Source organism: Solanum pennellii, chromosome 11 (genome assembly GCF_001406875.1).
Source record: "Solanum pennellii chromosome 11, SPENNV200".
Taxonomy (NCBI): domain Eukaryota; kingdom Viridiplantae; phylum Streptophyta; class Magnoliopsida; order Solanales; family Solanaceae; genus Solanum; species Solanum pennellii.
The window spans coordinates 5973382-5991526 of NC_028647.1; the positions used below are offsets into that span (position 1 = coordinate 5973382).

The 18145-nt window shown below is 35.4% G+C and overlaps 3 protein-coding genes across 6 annotated transcripts in view; all 3 read left to right on the plus strand.

Moving 5' to 3' along the window:
* Positions 1-5036, plus strand: part of LOC107003086 (ALBINO3-like protein 2, chloroplastic) — a 17149-nt gene extending 12113 nt beyond the window's left edge. Inside the window, exons 13-14 of one of the 4 annotated variants that reach the window (XR_003575296.1) lie at positions 3494-3604; positions 4287-4396. Coding sequence is in view for 1 of the 4 variants with exons in the window: in XM_015201335.2 (XP_015056821.1) it covers positions 4287-4396; positions 4513-4669 (267 nt within the window). In the remaining 3 variants the exon portion in view is untranslated. Of the gene's footprint in view, positions 1-3493; positions 3605-4286; positions 4397-4512 lie in introns of those variants that run through there. The other 3 variants (XM_015201335.2, XR_003575297.1, XR_003575298.1) reach the window with 3 other exon arrangements.
* Positions 5037-5828: 792 nt separating this feature from the next.
* Positions 5829-16032, plus strand: LOC107004578 (monofunctional glycosyltransferase-like). Its single transcript, XM_027913242.1, has 6 exons — positions 5829-6511; positions 14217-14342; positions 14664-14815; positions 14959-15118; positions 15543-15729; positions 15836-16032. Exons 1-6 carry the CDS (start codon positions 6011-6013, stop codon positions 15922-15924), a joined length of 1215 nt encoding a protein of 404 aa, XP_027769043.1. The 5' UTR covers positions 5829-6010; the 3' UTR covers positions 15925-16032.
* LOC114074957 (G-type lectin S-receptor-like serine/threonine-protein kinase At5g35370) lies at positions 8006-11754 on the plus strand. Its single transcript, XM_027913241.1, has one exon. It carries the CDS (start codon positions 8979-8981, stop codon positions 11592-11594), a length of 2616 nt encoding a protein of 871 aa, XP_027769042.1. The 5' UTR covers positions 8006-8978; the 3' UTR covers positions 11595-11754.
* Positions 16033-18145: the final 2113 nt, after the last annotated feature.

Below are 18145 nucleotides of genomic sequence, written 5' to 3' on the forward strand. Positions count from 1 at the left end.
TATATATATATATATATATATATAAAACACAGAAGCTTGTGATGATGTTCAAGCATACTGTCTATAGATATGGGCTATCAAATTACAGATAAATTAAATTTTCAGATATCATGTAATAAAACATTTTCGTCTTGTTCAATGAAATTCAAAGATAAATTGTTCACTTTACTCTCCTTAATATATTTATCTGAGCACGAATTCAAATCAGTCCTTGGCTCTCTTCTTAGCCCAATCCTTCAAGAGAGAAGGAAGTTACAAGGAAGCCATTCACAAGAATAGGTGGACACTCTAAGAACCTACTAGTTCTGGAACTGAAGACATTAATGGTTTCCTCTCATTTTGATGATAAGGGTCTACTGTAGAGATGTTTAATAGTGAGTTTTCCTGACTGCGATGAGATCCCCACTTAGCTCATCGTCTGTAGGTTCGTTCATCAGCTGGTATTTGGATGAAGTCTCGGACCGAGATGAAGATCCGGTGGGTTTCCCCACTTCTTGGCATTGTACCTATGGAGGCATTGTTAGTACATTACAAGTGCCAAAAGAAAGCAAGAACTGAAAACAAAACTACAAAACCTAGAAAAAATAAAATAATTCAGGAATAACACTATTTTTTATTCTAACATTCCACAGTTCGTAGGACCCAGTCGTAGGAAAGGAGGCCAACTTTTAAATTTCTGAAGTTAGAACAATGGTTCGCCAGTATGGTCTGTCAAAATTCCTGTGAACAACCGTATGTCGACCCTTAGTTCTTAACTTAGGCTAGTAGTGTGTGCACTCTGGGACTACGAGATTGATCTATGAGCTGTAGAAATTTCTACGGATCGTAGACAGGCTTCGTAGTCCCCCTCATATGTCTTTAGACATTAGATGTTTGTACGAGTCGTATCTACGATCTGTAGATGATCCTACAACTCGTAGATAGAAATCGTAGAAACACTGGTGAAATAGACAACACTGATACCTGGGACTTGTCTACAAGGGGCAACTACGGATTTTAGAATTTTCTACGGTCCGTAGAAGACCCTCGTATGTCGCAAACAACCCAGGTCAGTGTGCCTATTTCACACTCTAATCACAAATTAATCAAACCAACAGCCGAACAAGATTCCTAATCATGGACACACATTAGTTTCACTACAAACACTCACAATTCATCATTCTTAGGGTTCAACATCATCATTTGTTATAAGCAACGAGAAACACAATAAATTCAACCCTAGGTTAAGTACAACGTAATTTCAACATCAAAATTGGTACTTCTAAGATTTGCATCCATACCTTTTCAGTGAAATTAGGTTGTGTGATTGTGTCTGATTTTGACAAGGACTCGAATTCCTTGACTCCTACTGTCTGTGACCCACGACTTTCTCTTGTAAAATGGTGGAGGATGAGAATTTTGTGGTAAAGAAAAGAAAAGGAAAATGGAGAAGAAGAGTAAGATAATGGGTTTGTGGGTTTTTAATGTGGTGTGATGGATGATGAAAGGTTGGGTAACGGAGGGTGTAACAGTTGAAACGATTTAGGAAACGGTAAATGGGGAATGAATTTGAAATGGAGGGTTTGGGTCGGGTCTTTTTGTTTATGTTTACTGGGTTCTACGAAAGCCCGTACAGGCTGTAGGATATCCTATGATTCGTAGAAGGCTTCCGTAGTTCGACTCTACACTTAGAAAAATTTAGAAACCTGGAGTCTACGAGTACAGACTGCAGATTGTAGAAATTTCTGCAAAACACACGTAAAATACTATCGAATCTACTAACAAATGCTTAAGACATGCAAAACCCCAAGTTTAAAGCATGATAAGTGCTGTAAATCCCCGATACATTGACACCCTCAACTTAAAATTGTTGCTTGTCCTCAAGCGACTCTTACTAACACAAAAAGGACACGATGCAAAAGTAAACCCAGAACTCAAGCAATCACATGGACTTTTCCTCAATAATCCATCCTCCATTTCTATCTCTCAACCCAGTGCAATCATTAAGTTCAAATCAAGCCAACACATGAGGATCTATTTATGACATAGCATACGAATAGATACATTCACATACACAGATAACAATTACCAAGATACTGACGTTTCGACAATGTAACTTGTGCCCCTGCGGCAAAGAAGTCCTATTTTTCATAGAGATATCAACATGTATTTCAAGCTCGAGGTCTCGGTATACGCTCACTCTCAATTGTATTCAATACAATACATGCTCAAGGCCGTAGGCTTGCCCTTATCTTCTACCCTTAGACTCTCGAACCGTTAAATTAGGATCACTATAGAACTTCTTTTTTTTTTAAAAAAAAAAAAACTATAGGACTTTTTTAGCTTGTAGGCTCAGGTTTAGGTGTGGTGTATTTAGATTTAAAGTGGCCTTTGTGCCCTTCTTGACATTACATTGACTATTTTCTTCTTTTACAACCAATACTTGTGTCACCTCTATTTTCTGTTCTCCTTATTTTGTTTTTCAATAAAGCTCAGTGTGGCTTTTGACTTGTTTTTCTTTTTTTTCCATTTCAAACTTTTCTTCAGCTTTTTATCCTCTTATCTTTTTATTTTCTTTCGGCAGCCACACCATCTTAATTTTCTTCTCTTTTCTCAATACACAACTCTTCTCATAGCCCTTCCTTTTCTTGTGTTCTTCTATAGTAGCCACCCTCAACTTAGGCTTTTAGCCTGAGTTGAGGTGCACTACAAGGAGGAACCAGGGCCAAAACAAAGGTTAACATTCACGAAGGGGAGGTGAACTGGGTATATTGAAAGAACGGTCTATTTTAGGCACAACAAATTTGGATCAAAGGGAGCTCTTTATTAGGTTGGTTGCTTTTAGGCTTGGTGGACTTAACTTCATCAATGACTATGACCTTCCCTAATTAACAGTTCAATCATCCTAGCAAGACTAACGGGGCAAGTTTCTAGATTGACACATATAGTATGAATGAACAAACACCCACATGGCACATCATTTCACTATCAAATTATTGGAGTATCTGGTTCATGCTCCAACTTAAGTCATGTTATCCTATCAATTCCTATCATGTTGTGCAAAGATCCTACACAATTCGCTAATTAATAACACAAATATAGCACAAAGCACACAGAAATTTAATTTGGAGGGATATCAATCTCATCAATACTGCTATCATGCTTTTGTTTCTAGTTGACTTTCACAATCAACATCCTAAACATGCCCGGTTCAACAGAAATTTAATAGTCCTTGGGGAAAAAGAACCTAGGCAAGAAAATCCCTAGGCATGATCAGAGTGTTCAGGCTATTCGGACTTCATCCTTTACACTCTTAGACTGATTTATCTCACCCCACTTAAAACAATGTGCAATGTCCCCATTGCACTAAAAATAAAGAACTGAGGGTGAAAACAAACCTGTGGCACCTAAGTGCCAAAGAACTAGCTAGAGGCGTGGGGGTCCGTCGGTGGAGACCCCGGTGCATTAATGTGTGCATAAGGCCAATAATACCCCTTCTCTCCAACCTCTGCAGGTGACGGACCAAGTGGTGCAGATGAAGATGCGGTAGCCAATGTGTCGACATCATTCCTCGTAGGATTGACCCCAAGTCTAGCCTAAGGCCAGCCTCAACTTACATCGAAAGGTGTCTTCTACTTACATGTGTTTGATATGAATAAGTGGAAATGTATTATAAACCTTTATATTTAGTGTAAGGAAGCAAATGTAGAGGAAGCTGATCAGTTGAGGGTCTTTTTAGGGTCTTTGTAATTAGTTTGTATTAGACCACAATTTGTTCATAAGTTTTTGGAGGTCTCCAGCATTAATAATTCTGAAGAATACCGGTTCTCAAAATCTCTTTGGCTAAATCTCGCTCCCTTTCTTTCCTCATTCCACTTGTTGGACTCAAATTAAGGTTGAATCAAACAAATTATATGAATGCGGGTTGTGTTGTCGGCTGATTTCTCAGAGCCTGGAGTTTGTGTGGATGGTGGATGAAGCTGAAAGGCTACTGACACCTCCAGAATAGTGGTTAATGTAGTCTTCAATTCCTTTCTTTTTTTTTTATTCTTGAATCTTCATATTAAGGATGCGAGACGTTGTTTATGCCCTCTAAATATGATGACTGTCTAAGTTGCTCTCTGAGTAGAGCTTAGTTGGACCCAACTTCTATTTTCCTCGTGGTGTTTTGAGCTTGACTTGCCATATTTTTGGGCTCGGTCAGTGGATATCTCAAGGCCTCTCCTTTCTTGAGCCAAACCTGAAATCTAGGCTAGTTCAAAGTAGGTTTCTCATAGTGATATTTCACCATTCCGTTTCTTTTATAGGGTAAGATGGGAGAGGGACTTGCACACCTGGAACGCATAGCCACGTTGAAAGAGCCAGACGACCCAAAGAGCAAGGCCCATTACTATGAAGGATTAGTACTACTGTCAAGGTAAAGGATTGTTTTAATTCTTGATTCGTGGTCTATATTCTCAAAGCAAGTTCTAGGAAACCGCTTGTTTATTCCAATTCTACTATTGATTAAACTGGTACATGATTATATTCCAGTGCGTTGTTGAATGTTGGCCGCAAGAATGATGCAATTAATTATCTGCAAATGGCTACTGCTTATGATGAGTCTTACAAAGAATTTCTGCAACAATGTGAAAATGAAGAGGATGATATCACTAGCGACCTTGTCGCTAGTAGGAGAGGAGATTACTGAGTTCAGTAAAACTCTATTCTTTTTTTCCCTTTCTGTTTCTTACTGTCATGTAGTTTGTTATTTAATTGTATCATAGTGAAAATAATCGTGTCACTAAAATTTTGTAGGCATCATCATGCTGCTAAGAAATTTTGATAGAAATGGTGTAATAGGGTTTTTATAGAGGCTAGATCTTAAAATTTTTTTTCTTTTATTTGTTTATGATAAGGGAAACCCGCAACATGCTAGATCTTAAATTGATGAAGGCAAATACGGAATATGTACAATATGATTTTGATAGAGATTAGTTCTTTTTCTTGAGATGTCATGGGGGGGATTTTTGTCTTATTATGATCTCGTAAAAGGAAAATTCAATAATTATTCAAGTGTTTATTGAGAACATCTTTGAACTATCTTGTGCAAGTTTAAAATTATGATGAATTCTTTTCTTTTTCTCTTTTTTACAAAGAATAGGATCAAGTTTACATTTACTCTCCGTATGTTTTTGGTTTCAAAAATATTTTTTCCGTCTATTTATTGGACAAAAAATACCCTCCAAGTTTAAAATTATGATGAATTCTTTTCTTTTTCTCTTTTTTACAAAGAATAGGGTCAAGTTTACATTTACTCTCTGTATGTTTTTGGTTTCAAAAATATTTTTTCCGTCTATTTATTGGACAAAAAATACCCTCCAAGTTTAAAATTATGATGAATTATTTTCTTTTTCTCTTTTTTACAAAGAATAGGGTCAAGTTTACATTTACTCTCGGTATGTTTTTGGTTTCAAAAATGTTTTTTCCGTCTATTTATTGGACAAAAAATACCCTCCATGGTGTATGGATGTCCAAAATTGAATTGTTACCGATAAGTCAATCGCAAAATTGACTTATTGATATTGTGTTATCGAATAAACGATTGAGAAATTAACAAATTAAAACTTTATAATTAATGACTTATTGATGTGTGAACAGATTATTCAATTTCCTTATCAGATAAATCACTAACCCGTTAAGAATTACCATATTTACATTTTTATTCTAGTTAGATTAGCCTCATTAATATTTTACCATAATATGTAAGAGTAGTTATACATTTTTCCTTCGTTAGTTTCAAACTCCTAAAGAAACTTATTTACCATTTTATAATTATCTAATGTTTTCTCTAAAGAATTGATTTTGTTACGGCTTAAAAGCCATTCTTTATTTAAGGCGCATTCATCGAGAAAAAAATGTATCATAAAAATTAGAGGTTAATCGATACGTAGTCCGATAATTGTTAATTTGTTATCGAACCAACTGATATCTTATAAGTTTGGCTAGCAGTAAATTCAAAAATCAAATTCTTGGTAATCTCTCTTAGAAGATGACCTCACTGGCCATCTTCAATCAATGGACAGTCATGGCGGAACACAATAACCAAACACTCACCATGAATGTACCCTCTGTGAGAACATTCAAGAAAATCAACCCATTAATCCATTTCCATAAACTCTCGCTTTACAATCATCATTCGCATTTCCAACTTTGCTTTTCACAATCTTACTACAATAATACTCACGAAAATCCCCATTCATTTGTGACAAAAAGTTTCATTCTTATAATCTTCTCATTCGCTCTTCTTTCCCTTCGTATAATTTCCACTATTCTTCTTCCTGAGTTTCCTCAAAGATGGAGTCGGCTCATTGCATTCTCTAAACAAGCTGAATTGGAGGTGATGAGTAGTTGTCCACACCATTTGATCCGAGCTGTGGTTGCCTATGAGGATAGACGATTCTTTAGCCATTTTGGCGTCGACCCAGTTGGTATTGCTCGTGCTGTGTTGTCACTCTCGTCTCGTGGTGGCGGAAGCACCATTACCCAACAGGTATGAGTATGCAGATAAGGTGTTTGTTTTTATGTCTCAATGATGAATGATCCTCCGGAAGTTTTGTATAGTTGATTGTGTTTATGTGGCATCTTTGATACATTATTTTAAGGGAAAAAAAGGTAATTTTTATTTTTAAAGGATCTTCGAGTACGATTCTAAATTATTTCATTAAACATAAAATAGATAATTTTAAAATAATTTTTTTAATTACAGTGAATTGACATTATTTTGGGACGAACTAAAAAAGAAAAAGCTGTTATATAAAATGGGATGAGGGGAGTACTACTTTTGGGCATTTAGTGTAGTTAAAAATTACTTCCTTTGTTCACTTTTCCACTTTTCGAGTGTCAAAAGTGTTAATTTTGATTGATATTTTTAGATGTTTTTTTTTTATTATATTAGTATGAGAAATATTGCAACTTATTATAGTATTTTCTGTATAATTTTTTAACATTTAAATTTTAAATATTTAATTAATAAATTCAATTAAGGTTTGAAAATGAGTCAAACTAATTCTAATGAACAAAATGTGACGAGTAAAAATGAACGGAGGGGGTAAGTTTAGAGTACCTTCTGTCTTCCGCCAGAACTCTTTCTTTATTTTCTTTTGTTTTAGTGGGATTGAGACTAGGATAGCTAAAGCTGACAAAGTAAATTAGCTCTTTTAAAATGTACTTATATTCTTAACTAGTTCTCGGCATGTGCTTTGCACGTTAGTCCCACGAAAAATAAAATAAAATATATATATATATATATATAAATAAATATTATTATTTCCCCTAACATCACTATTATTATGTATTTATTTAAATTACTTCTATTTAAATAAAAGCATATTTGACATAAACCATTCAAATATTATCAAATTCATCATGTATTAATAGAAGTTTTGTCAATTAAATAACACTTAAAAGCATAATAACACAAAAACAAAGAAATTTTTTTTCATAACAATACAAGTACATAATTACATAAAAATATGGATTGCATACCAAATCCATTTTGGACAACCATACCTTTAACTCCAAAATGAAAATGAAAAACTTAAAATCATAATCTAACATAAAAAAGATCTAAAGAAATATATAAGTCATATTTTATACTGTTAATCTTAACTATTGAACTATACTGTAAGAAAGCTTCTCTTGCTTCTCTTTTAATTTCAGATGAAGCTATTTGTTCTTCTCCCAGTTAGCTTCTTGACGACACGTATTCATATCATAATTTAGGAAGAAGAAAAGAGAATAATAGATGATGGAAAAAAAAAAGAATGTGATGACCTAGAAAAAAAAAAGAATCACAAACTTTGAAGAGTTTCATACATTATTGTTTTATGAAAATAAATTTATGTTAATATCAAAATTCAAAGAATCACAAAATTCGAAGAGTTTCATACATTATTGTTTTCTACTCTAATTTAATTTAACCTATTTAATTACAATTATAATGTCATAACTAAAAAATTAAAGTGTTATTGTTGGATTTCATATTATACCATTATGTAATTAAATATTAGTATTTAAAAATAAATTAATTTATTTTGATTTAGTGGAGGGGCAAAATGGTAATCCAACTTTGAAGGTTGGAGCTTCCCACTTATAAGAATATATGATATATGATATGATATATGATAGTGATATAATTATTATGATCTGTATATGTTAATTATCGTTTTGATTTATTAAATGGTGAGATTCTAAGATGGGTTAAACTTTTATTTACTTTAATTATAGATATGATTCTTTTATCAGTTTAGATAATTTAGTGGGTTGTTATTAAGGTTAGACATGCTAAATTTTGAAGTATAGTCATATGTTGGATTATTTTAGAGAAGAAATGAGCTGTCAGAAAAGCCAGAAATGTGCGCAAGTGTATGATGGGTCTAACTAAGACTTAATTTAATTTAGGTAACAGTTGCTGTCAGAACAATTATCTTCAATAAAATAATCATTGAACCATCACTCTAAGTATACTACAATTGGTCAGAAGGATTTCATGTCACACTTTGTGTTATTTCTTAAGAGTAGTGGGAAACCACCACTCTTGTTTATTAATCTAAAAAAATTGGTATTGTCACCTCAAGTGAATATAAAATTTAAAGTAAACGATACCTTTTATTTGAATAATGACTTTAGAGAATATATCATGAGGTCATGGTTCATGAGTGTTCAATATTCTTATACTATTAATAACCATGGATTCAGGCGGTAATGCCACATAGACGCTGGAAATGACATATTTTACGCCCTCAGTTGTTGCTATCAGCTAATGTGATGGTATATCTCTACTTGGTCGCCAATCAATATCAAGTTGGTGTAATCAGAGTTAATTCATGTAGTCAACTATAAGCTTTAGAGGAAAGAATGAAAAAGCAAATGCAGAAAGAAATAGTAGACCAATTCTGGCTTCATCTATACAATTTCCAGCCAAACTGTTTTTGTTCTTTCTTTCATCATTACTCTATATGGAGTTCATTTTATTCTTTCTCATTTTATCTTTGTCCAGTATTCCTGTCTTTGGTTTTACGTTGACAGAATTTGTCTATCCCAACTTTACGGCTTCCAATTTCCAATTTGTCGATAGCACCGGAAGTTTCTTGGTTTCTCGCAATGGAACATTCAAAGCTGCTATCTTCAATCCCGGTCCTGAACAAGTTAATTTTTATTTATGTGTTATCCATGCTGAATCCAATACCATTATCTGGTCTGCAAATGGTGATGCACCTGTTTCAACTTCAGGAATCATGAGGTTGACCAAGAATGGTATTAGTATTACTGAAAAAGATGGCAGTTTTAAATGGTCAACTCCACCACTAAAGTTAGCAGTATACGCGATGCAGCTAACTGAGGTTGGAAATCTCCTTCTCCTTGATCAGTTTAATGGGACACTTTGGCAAAGCTTTAATAATCCGACAGATACAATTGTAATTGGACAGAAGTTGCGTGTTGGCATGATGCTTTCAAGTGCAATAGCAGGTGATGACTTGTCAACGGGTCGTTACAGGCTTTCTTTGACAACTTCCGATGCTATGTTACAGTGGCAAGGTCTGACATACTGGAAATTGTCCATGGAAACCAAAGCTTATACTAATTCAAATTATGCAGTGGAATACATGTCTGTCAATCAAACAGGTCTTTATCTTTTTGGTCAAGGTGGTTCTGTAGTTGTGATAATGGTGAACTTGTTACAATCCACTTTTAGAATTGCCAAATTGGATGGCTCAGGTCAGTTGATAGTTATTAGTTTTGTTGGTTCTGACATTAAACGAGATTTTGTTGGGCCAGTGGATGGGTGTAGAGTACCTTATGCTTGCGGAGGGCTTGGTGTATGCACCTCTGATGTGTTATCAGATAATCCTAAATGTTCCTGTCCTGCTAACTTCAATCTTGGATCACATAATTCAAGCAGCTGTGTGCCTAGTGATAGTTCCTATTCTTTGCCAGTTTCTTGTCATTCCACGAACCACAGCAATCTGTCAAATTATTCCTCCATGTTGTACATAGGACTTGGCTATGGTATGGACTACTTCACTACTGATTTTACCAAGCCCTTCAGGGATGGGGTAAATTTGTCCATTTGTCAAAATCTCTGCTCAGTAGACTGTTCATGCTTGGGGATATTTTATGCGAACTTGTCTGGTTCTTGTTACAAACTTGAAGATGAAATAGGGTCAATTATGTTAAGGACAAGTAGAAATGATGATCTGTTGGGATTTGTTAAGACCCTGGTTGGAGTTTCAACAACCTTAGAAAACAATGATAATTTTGATCAGGAAGCTGAAGACTTCCCTTTAGTTGCAATAGTGATCTTACCTTTCACAGGAATCTTCCTACTCATGGCGCTGGGTTTCATTTTGTGGATAAGATCTAGACCCCAAAGAATGGGAAAGATAGAATCGAAAATAAGCCAACCCAGTTCTCCTTCTTCAGAGAACCTGGATGCCTTCTCCATTCCAGGATTACCTGTACGGTTTCAGTACAAACAGCTTAAGGCTGCAACTGATAATTTCAAGACTCAAATTGGCACAGGAGGCTTTGGTGCTGTATATAAGGGTGTGCTCCCGGACAACACTGTGGTTGCAGTAAAGAAGATAATAAATTTAGGCATTCAAGGGCAGAGAGACTTTTGTACTGAGATTGCAATCATTGGCAATATTCACCACATAAACTTGGTCAAGTTGAAAGGTTTCTGTGCCCAAGGGAGACAACGCCTATTGGTTTATGAATATATGAACCGTGGATCGCTTGATCGCACTCTTTTTGGTCATGCACCTGTATTGGAATGGCAAGAACGGGTTGAAATAGCTCTTGGTTCTGCCCGCGGACTTGCATACTTGCACAGTGGCTGTGAACAAAAGATTGTCCACTGTGATGTGAAGCCAGAGAACATTCTCTTGCACGATAATTTTCAGGCAAAAATATCTGATTTTGGCCTCTCCAAGCTGCTGAATCGGGAAGAATCCAGTCTATTCACAACAATGAGGGGGACTCGTGGCTACCTTGCTCCTGAATGGCTCACAAGTTCTGCAATCTCAGATAAAACGGATGTGTATAGCTTTGGAATGGTACTCCTTGAAATTGTAAGTGGAAGGAAAAACTGCTCTTTAAGAACACTAAGTCACAGCCTTGATGATAGTGCCACTGGAGATCACTCATCATCTTTATCTGCACAGGGACTAGTTTATTTCCCTTTATTTGCATTAGAGATGCATGAGCAAGGAAGGTACCTTGAACTTGCTGACCCAAAACTTGAAGGGCGGGTCAGTGGTGGAGATGTTGAGAAGTTTGTGCGGATAGCATTGTGCTGTGTCCATGAGGAGCCATGTCTCAGGCCAACTATGGTTAGTGTTGTTAGTATGTTAGAGGGCGAGATACCACCGACTGCACCAAGAATGGAATCTCTTAACTTTTTACGCTTCTATGGGCGACGTTTTTCAGAGGCATCAAACGTGGAAGAAGCTGGAGGCCAGATTGATGCCATGTTATATCCGCAGGCAAATACTTCTCATACAACTTCTCGGAGCATCTCTAATGCTTACTTCTCTTATATTTCGTCCCAACAGATCTCTGGTCCAAGATAGAGCATATTCTATAGAAGTGGAGTGCAGATAATTTGTAAATTGTAGTCCAAATGTATATTAGGTTACTCATGAAGAAACATGAAAGTTGAATTTCTGAAAGGGAATGCATTCCATTCTTAACTCTTGGTTCAATCTTAAATACAAATGTGTTTGATGTCTGTGTCCGGTAAATGGTGCAAGACAGTCTTTAATCTCACTATCTGATCAGGTTTAAAAGTATTACTCCTTCCACCAAAAAAGTCAAAAACAAACGAAACAAACTAGAGAAGAACTAATACTGCATAAACTAAAACCAAGATAATTTAGTGGGAGAATTTTATAGAATGGCATGGAGGATGCTATGTCTGGGCTATATTAAGTACTCAAAAATAAGAGTAACTTGGTTTTATGTTGAGGTTTGTTTGGCTTGCAGAGTACGTTTGGTAAAAAAGAAGCAACAGTAGATTTGGGTGTGGAACATCTAAAACTTGACAGCCATTCAAATGAGACCTAGAATTCTATATCAGCTTTGAGGTTCTTCAACAGTAGCTTTTTCTAGTTTTAGTAGTGAGATATAGGTGGTCCTAAGAGTGAGAGATGAGCTTCACCTTCATGATAGTCTGATTTTTTCCATTGAAAATAGATAGCACCTTCTTATGACTTCCTCGTTCAATGTAAAAATGTGTGTTTCATCCTGACACCTCCACTATGACCCATCCCTTTTCCCTTCACCCACCCTCCAAGGCTCCAACCCCAGTAATTAGGAAAAGGATCTTGCTTTATGCTGAAGTATTTATTATTCTTCATTTAAATGTGGAAAATGCCACACAATATAACAATTCATGCAGGAATTCAACAACCCAATCTCTTAGTTAAATGAGGATTAAGTGGAGTTACTGCTGCTAAGTGCTTACTCTAGATTTGTTGCAAAAATATCATTTCCCTTTTTCTTTTTCATAGAACACAAAGGATACTTTCCTTCCAACTGTCCCTATCTGAATCTCATCTGGTGCACTTGCAGGAAATCCAACTTGCTAGAATAGGAATAAGAACAAGAATAGTATACACAATCCTACATTCCTACTTAGAATAGGAAATAAATTAAATCCTACTTGGAAAGGGATTGTAATGTAGTTTCCTAATTGGAAAAGGAGTCTAATGCAGTGTCTATAAATAGAGTCTCAATGTAATAATGTACATACACAAATTCAATAATATTTTTCTTCAATACTTCTCACATGGTATCAAATCTTCCAAGACCCTAGTAGAGAATAATAATTAAAAAAAAGCTTCTGTAGCCGGTAGGTGTTTATTACTCATATATATGCTTGTCTGGCCAATGATTATGTTAGCAAATGTTGGGGCAATACTATACACATGAAAAATAATCATGCTGAGAATGACTGATTTGAGAAGCATTCGATACTAAGTAGCACTCCTCATCTTTTCGGTGACTACGTTCTCATATTTGATTTGTGTAACACCGAACCATCTCTCGTGTGACTATTTTCTCATATTCGATTTGCATAGCACCGTGCATCTTTCCGTTGGCTACTTTCCCATATTTGATTTGTGTAGCACAATGCCAATTTTTCGGTGACTACTTTCTCATATCCAATTTGCGACGGCGGGGCGGTTTGCGGGTATATGTGATTTTATGTGGTTCAAACTTTATTTTAACTTTTTACATGTTATAAGAGTGATAGAGCATTATTTATTAAGATAATTTCATTAAAGCTACTAAAATATTCAAGATAATAAATGAAAATGGTTCAATAAAAAATAATACAATTTCTTACATGTTTCCCAATTGACCTCTAAAAAATAAAATTTTAAGTCACTATCCTATTAAATTAATGAAAAAATGAATTTATTTTCATAAATTTTTATTTTTAATATCAAATATAACTAGAAAAAGAAAATATTAAAAAATTTATGTGGGGCGGGTTCATGCAAGGCGGTTTGAAAATGAAAAGAGTTGTTATGTGGAGCGGAACGGATTAAAAATTTTGCGGGTTAAGCTCAACCCGCACCGCCCCATTGCCATCCTACAAACAGGCTCTCCATCCATTGTTATTAGTCAGGAATTCAAAATTTTGTTTCAGTTTGTTGAGATCATGTTTGTACCATTACTAAAGTTTCATTTATGTGGCAAAAAATACCTCTATACCACTAAAATTCCTACTCTTTTTTCTTCTTCCTTTTCTTTATATTTGTTGTTTTCAATTCTTCAAAATGCCTCCATTATCTGAATACGAGACATCAGAATTCCCATTTCTACTTGTTCTTTTTCCAAACTGTTGTTTCCTCTTTGGTCTTAGATACATGCTAAAAGTAATATTAAGCACCAGTCTGATGAGTCATCTTGGAGAACTAATTGTAAATTTCAGTATGGTGTAAACTGATTCTTTGTTTGCTTCTCACGTCATTATCCCTGATACTTGTGTCAATCTTAATTTTCTGCGTCTCTGCTTAAAAAATGATATTGTCTACCAGGTAGAATATTCTTTATTCTCACTATTAACCTGCCATTTGGTTCTATTGATTGGTGGGGCAAGGGTTTGGCTTTTTGCCTGTGTTGTTAGACTCTTTTTCAAGTTGTGTATTTTTGTTTATTCATTGTAATCTACTTACCCTTGGCAGCTTGTCAAAATCTCATTCTTGAAGAATGAACGCACATTCTTGAGGAAAACTGTTGAGATGATTCTGGCTTTAGCACTCGAGGGAACAATCTCAAAAATGGAAATCTTGAGTGCTTATTTGTGTAAGGTCAAGTACATCTTTATTTATTGCTCTCATAACTTCATTCACAAATTACTTCAGCATTTGGAAAATAAAAGCATTTTGCCTTTGTTTCTTTCTTCATATTAATTTATTTTTTCATTAGATCAACTTGTTTATGGTCCAGTTGTGGAGCCTGGGATGGAGATAAAACTGAATAAAGTAAATTGACCTTTCTTGGTTAAAAAAATCAACTAAATGATATTTCAACTATATTATCAAGTGGATATACATTTCATGTTTGTCCCTGTAACTATTTGGTTTTCGTCTGGTTATGCGTGAATTCTAACAGAGCATAAGGCAAAACAGATATATTGGGGACATGGTATTTTTGATATTCAATCTGCATCAGAATTGTATTTTGGAAAGCACATATCCCTTCTTAGCTTGGGAGAATGTGCTATGCTTGCAGCAATGATACCAGCGCCAGAGCTCCGGTCACCATTCAGGGACAGTAGCAGGTTGTAGCTCATAGAAACTTGTAACTTATTTTTCCCTGTTGGACGTAGCTTCTTCTGGTCCTGAGTACTTCTGGTGTTCTTGTGCGGTACTTCTGCATTCTATTGCTTGTCTGAAAACATTAACCTTGATGTGATATCCTCAGAGGAAAAACTTTCCAGGCTAGAGTTCTGAAAAGGATGGTGGAATTCGGATTTCTTGATGTAGAGATGGCAAGCATTGCTGTAAAACAACATCTCAGATTTAATTCTGGAAGCCCGGATCATCCAGATGGGTCCTTGGTTATATCGTCTTTCTCCAAAGAGGTAAATACAGAGTATTTTTTAATCGACATATTAAAGAAGTACATCTTTTTTTCCAGTTTCGTTTTAATTCTGATCTTAAATTCTGTTCAGTGCATTTTCCCTCTACAAAACTCAATGAGATGAATCATCTTTGTCAAATCCGTACAACAAAATCATAGTTTGTCAGCTCCTTTACCCATAATTCCGCAGTTGAAGATCATTTTCCATGTTACATCTATTATGTGAGATTGTCATCATGATCATTTTCACTCTTTTAGGCACCCTAATAAAAGCATTTCACATCTAAAACTTATGAAACGTGGTAATTGGCCTAGGAATTACTAATACTTATAGCATGACAACTCCAAGATAATTTTTACTCTGCTGGTTGAATGAACTAGCTTCTAATATACTTTGTCTTGTTTCTGTTGAATTTATCACTTAGAATTCAAGTACCAACACAAAGTCTGATGGAGATTTATTCTCGACCATTAAGAGAGTTTGGGACTGGGAAGCAGAAAGCAAAATCTGGGAAGTGAAAGAGGACATGGACAGATGGGCAACTGGTATAAAACGATTGGAAAACATCGATGATTCCAAGTTCAAATCAAAACTTCTTTTCATTATCAGAGGTAAGAGATCTCTTCCAACATTCTCTATTGATTTTTTGACACGGTTGATGAGTTTCAGATTTGATTATCTCACGCTAGTTGGTTAACATAGTTTTTTGTGTGGCAGTGCTTTTGCCAAAGTGCATTAAAGAGAAACAACAAATTTTTGCCAGTGTTATTTGGTGCTCAAGATATAAAAATTACATTCTTATTTAAAGCACTTGACCAAGTGTTTGCTCTCGTTCAAAAATTAAAATTGACGAAACTTAATGGTATACCCTTTAATAGACTCTAGTTGCAAATATTGTACTTTTCTTTTTGTTATTCTCGTCTTCCTTTTGTTCTAGTTTTTCATTTTTCATTTTTCATTTTTATATTTGGTACCAAGTTGAAAGGAAAACATTTTAGTGTTTGAATATTTTGGACCAAAAAGTTTGAGTTGAAAAAGTGCTTTCGGGTATCTACTCAACATTGTAAAACTACTTTTAAATGTTACTGCAACTCAGTTCTCTCTGCTAAACAATTTGCTAATTTCTGAGTCATTGAACTTACTGAATACAATTGATAATATGAGTCATAGATTGAGGTTAGGATAAATTTTGTTAGTGAATTCATTAGCTCATTGTGTGGTATACAAATTAGTGTAATGACGTCATGCTTAAAGATCAGCGAAAGGGAATTAGAAGAAACACCAAAAGGTCCCAGGAGAATTCAGTGTTGGAGGGACTTTGAATAAGTTCCTCTGTGAAAACGTTTTCTAACTTTTTAAACATTACGTACATACTTTAACTGGCAAATGTCTAAAAACGGATTCATGTCTTGCATTCATTGGTTACTTCATACATGTTATGAATTTCACCAATCACACACTCAATTCTACATGAACACGTTCATAGATGCAGTGAAAAGGAGCTAAACAGAAATCTTAGAGAGAAAGGGAGAGAGAACATGGAACTATCCATTCAAGCATTTTGATTCAATTACAACCGAGATGAATCATACCAGTATAGATTCCAGTACATAGATGTATTTTCTATCTTGACAGCTATACATACTAACTAAGTCCACCTAACTTCAACTGCCAGCTAACCGTAGTTGTAACTAACATGTAACAATTCCTCAGCTTGTAAACTCTCACACTCCCCCTCAAGCTATAGGGTGTAGAATGTTTAAAAGTCCAAGCTTGCTCAAAAGGAAATTGTGTTGAGCATATGCAAGTCCTTTAGTTAACAAATCAATCTGTTGATCCTTGGTTGAATTCCGCCTTCCCTGTCCTTATCTCTCACAAAGTGACAATCATTTTCTATATGTTTGGTCCTTCCATGGAAAATGGGATTTGCTGCTATTTGCAAAGTAGCCTTACAATCCCAGTAAACATTTACTAGAGTTATGATGTTCACCCCCCAACTCCTTAAACAGGCCCAACAACCAAAAAACTTCTGAAGTGGCTCTTGCCAAACTCTTGTATTCTGCTTCAGCAGGAAGTCTTGATTCTGTGTGCTCCTTTGACTTCCATGAAATCAATGATTCACCGAAATTCACTACATAGTCAGTCAGTCATTCATGTTTTAGTGTTTGAACATGATGTACAATCTGCATTTCAGAAACATGTCAGGTGATCTTCACCTTTGTTGCTTAGCAAAATCCCCACTCTTGGACTTTGTTTGATGTATCCACAACTCTCAATGTTACTTCCATGAGAATCTTAGGTACTTGTATAAACCGACTGAGTGTTTACACAACAAACACTATATCTGGCCTTGTAACTGCCAAGTAAATTGATCTCCCTATCAGTCTTCGATATTCAGTAATGTCTTCTAACACTGCATAACCTCTCATCCCTGCATGTATATCATAATCAACTGAAGTGAACTTCTGATCTAGAACTTCTGATTCACTATTTCCAGTAATCATCAGATCATACACATAGATCAAAATTGCTACAAACTTCTGTCCTTGCTGCTTAGCTGATAGGGAATAGTCATACCGACTCTGCTTGTATCCTGCATTTGTTAAAGCTTCACCAAGCTTGATGTTCCATTGCCTTGATGCCTGGTTAACCCATACAAGGACTTCATTAATCTGCATACATTTTGTTTCCTTCTCTTCTAAAGCCCTGAGGCAGCTCCTTATACACCTCCTCATACAAATCTCCTTGCAAAAATGCATTGTATACATCCATTTGATACACACTCCAACCTCTGGTAGTAGCTAAGGTACAAATCTCATAGTTGCCATTTTGGCAACTGGTGCGTTCGGAATTGTTTTGGGTAAAATCAAAACCAAACCAAATCTAATCTAATGCATATTCATCAGTTTGGTTCACCTTTTTTTATTTTTCTTTTAAAAAACATAATGATATTTCTCTCTTTTATTTTTGGGAAAAGGGTCTGATATACCCCTCAACTTTGTCATTTAGAGCTGATATACCCCTTGT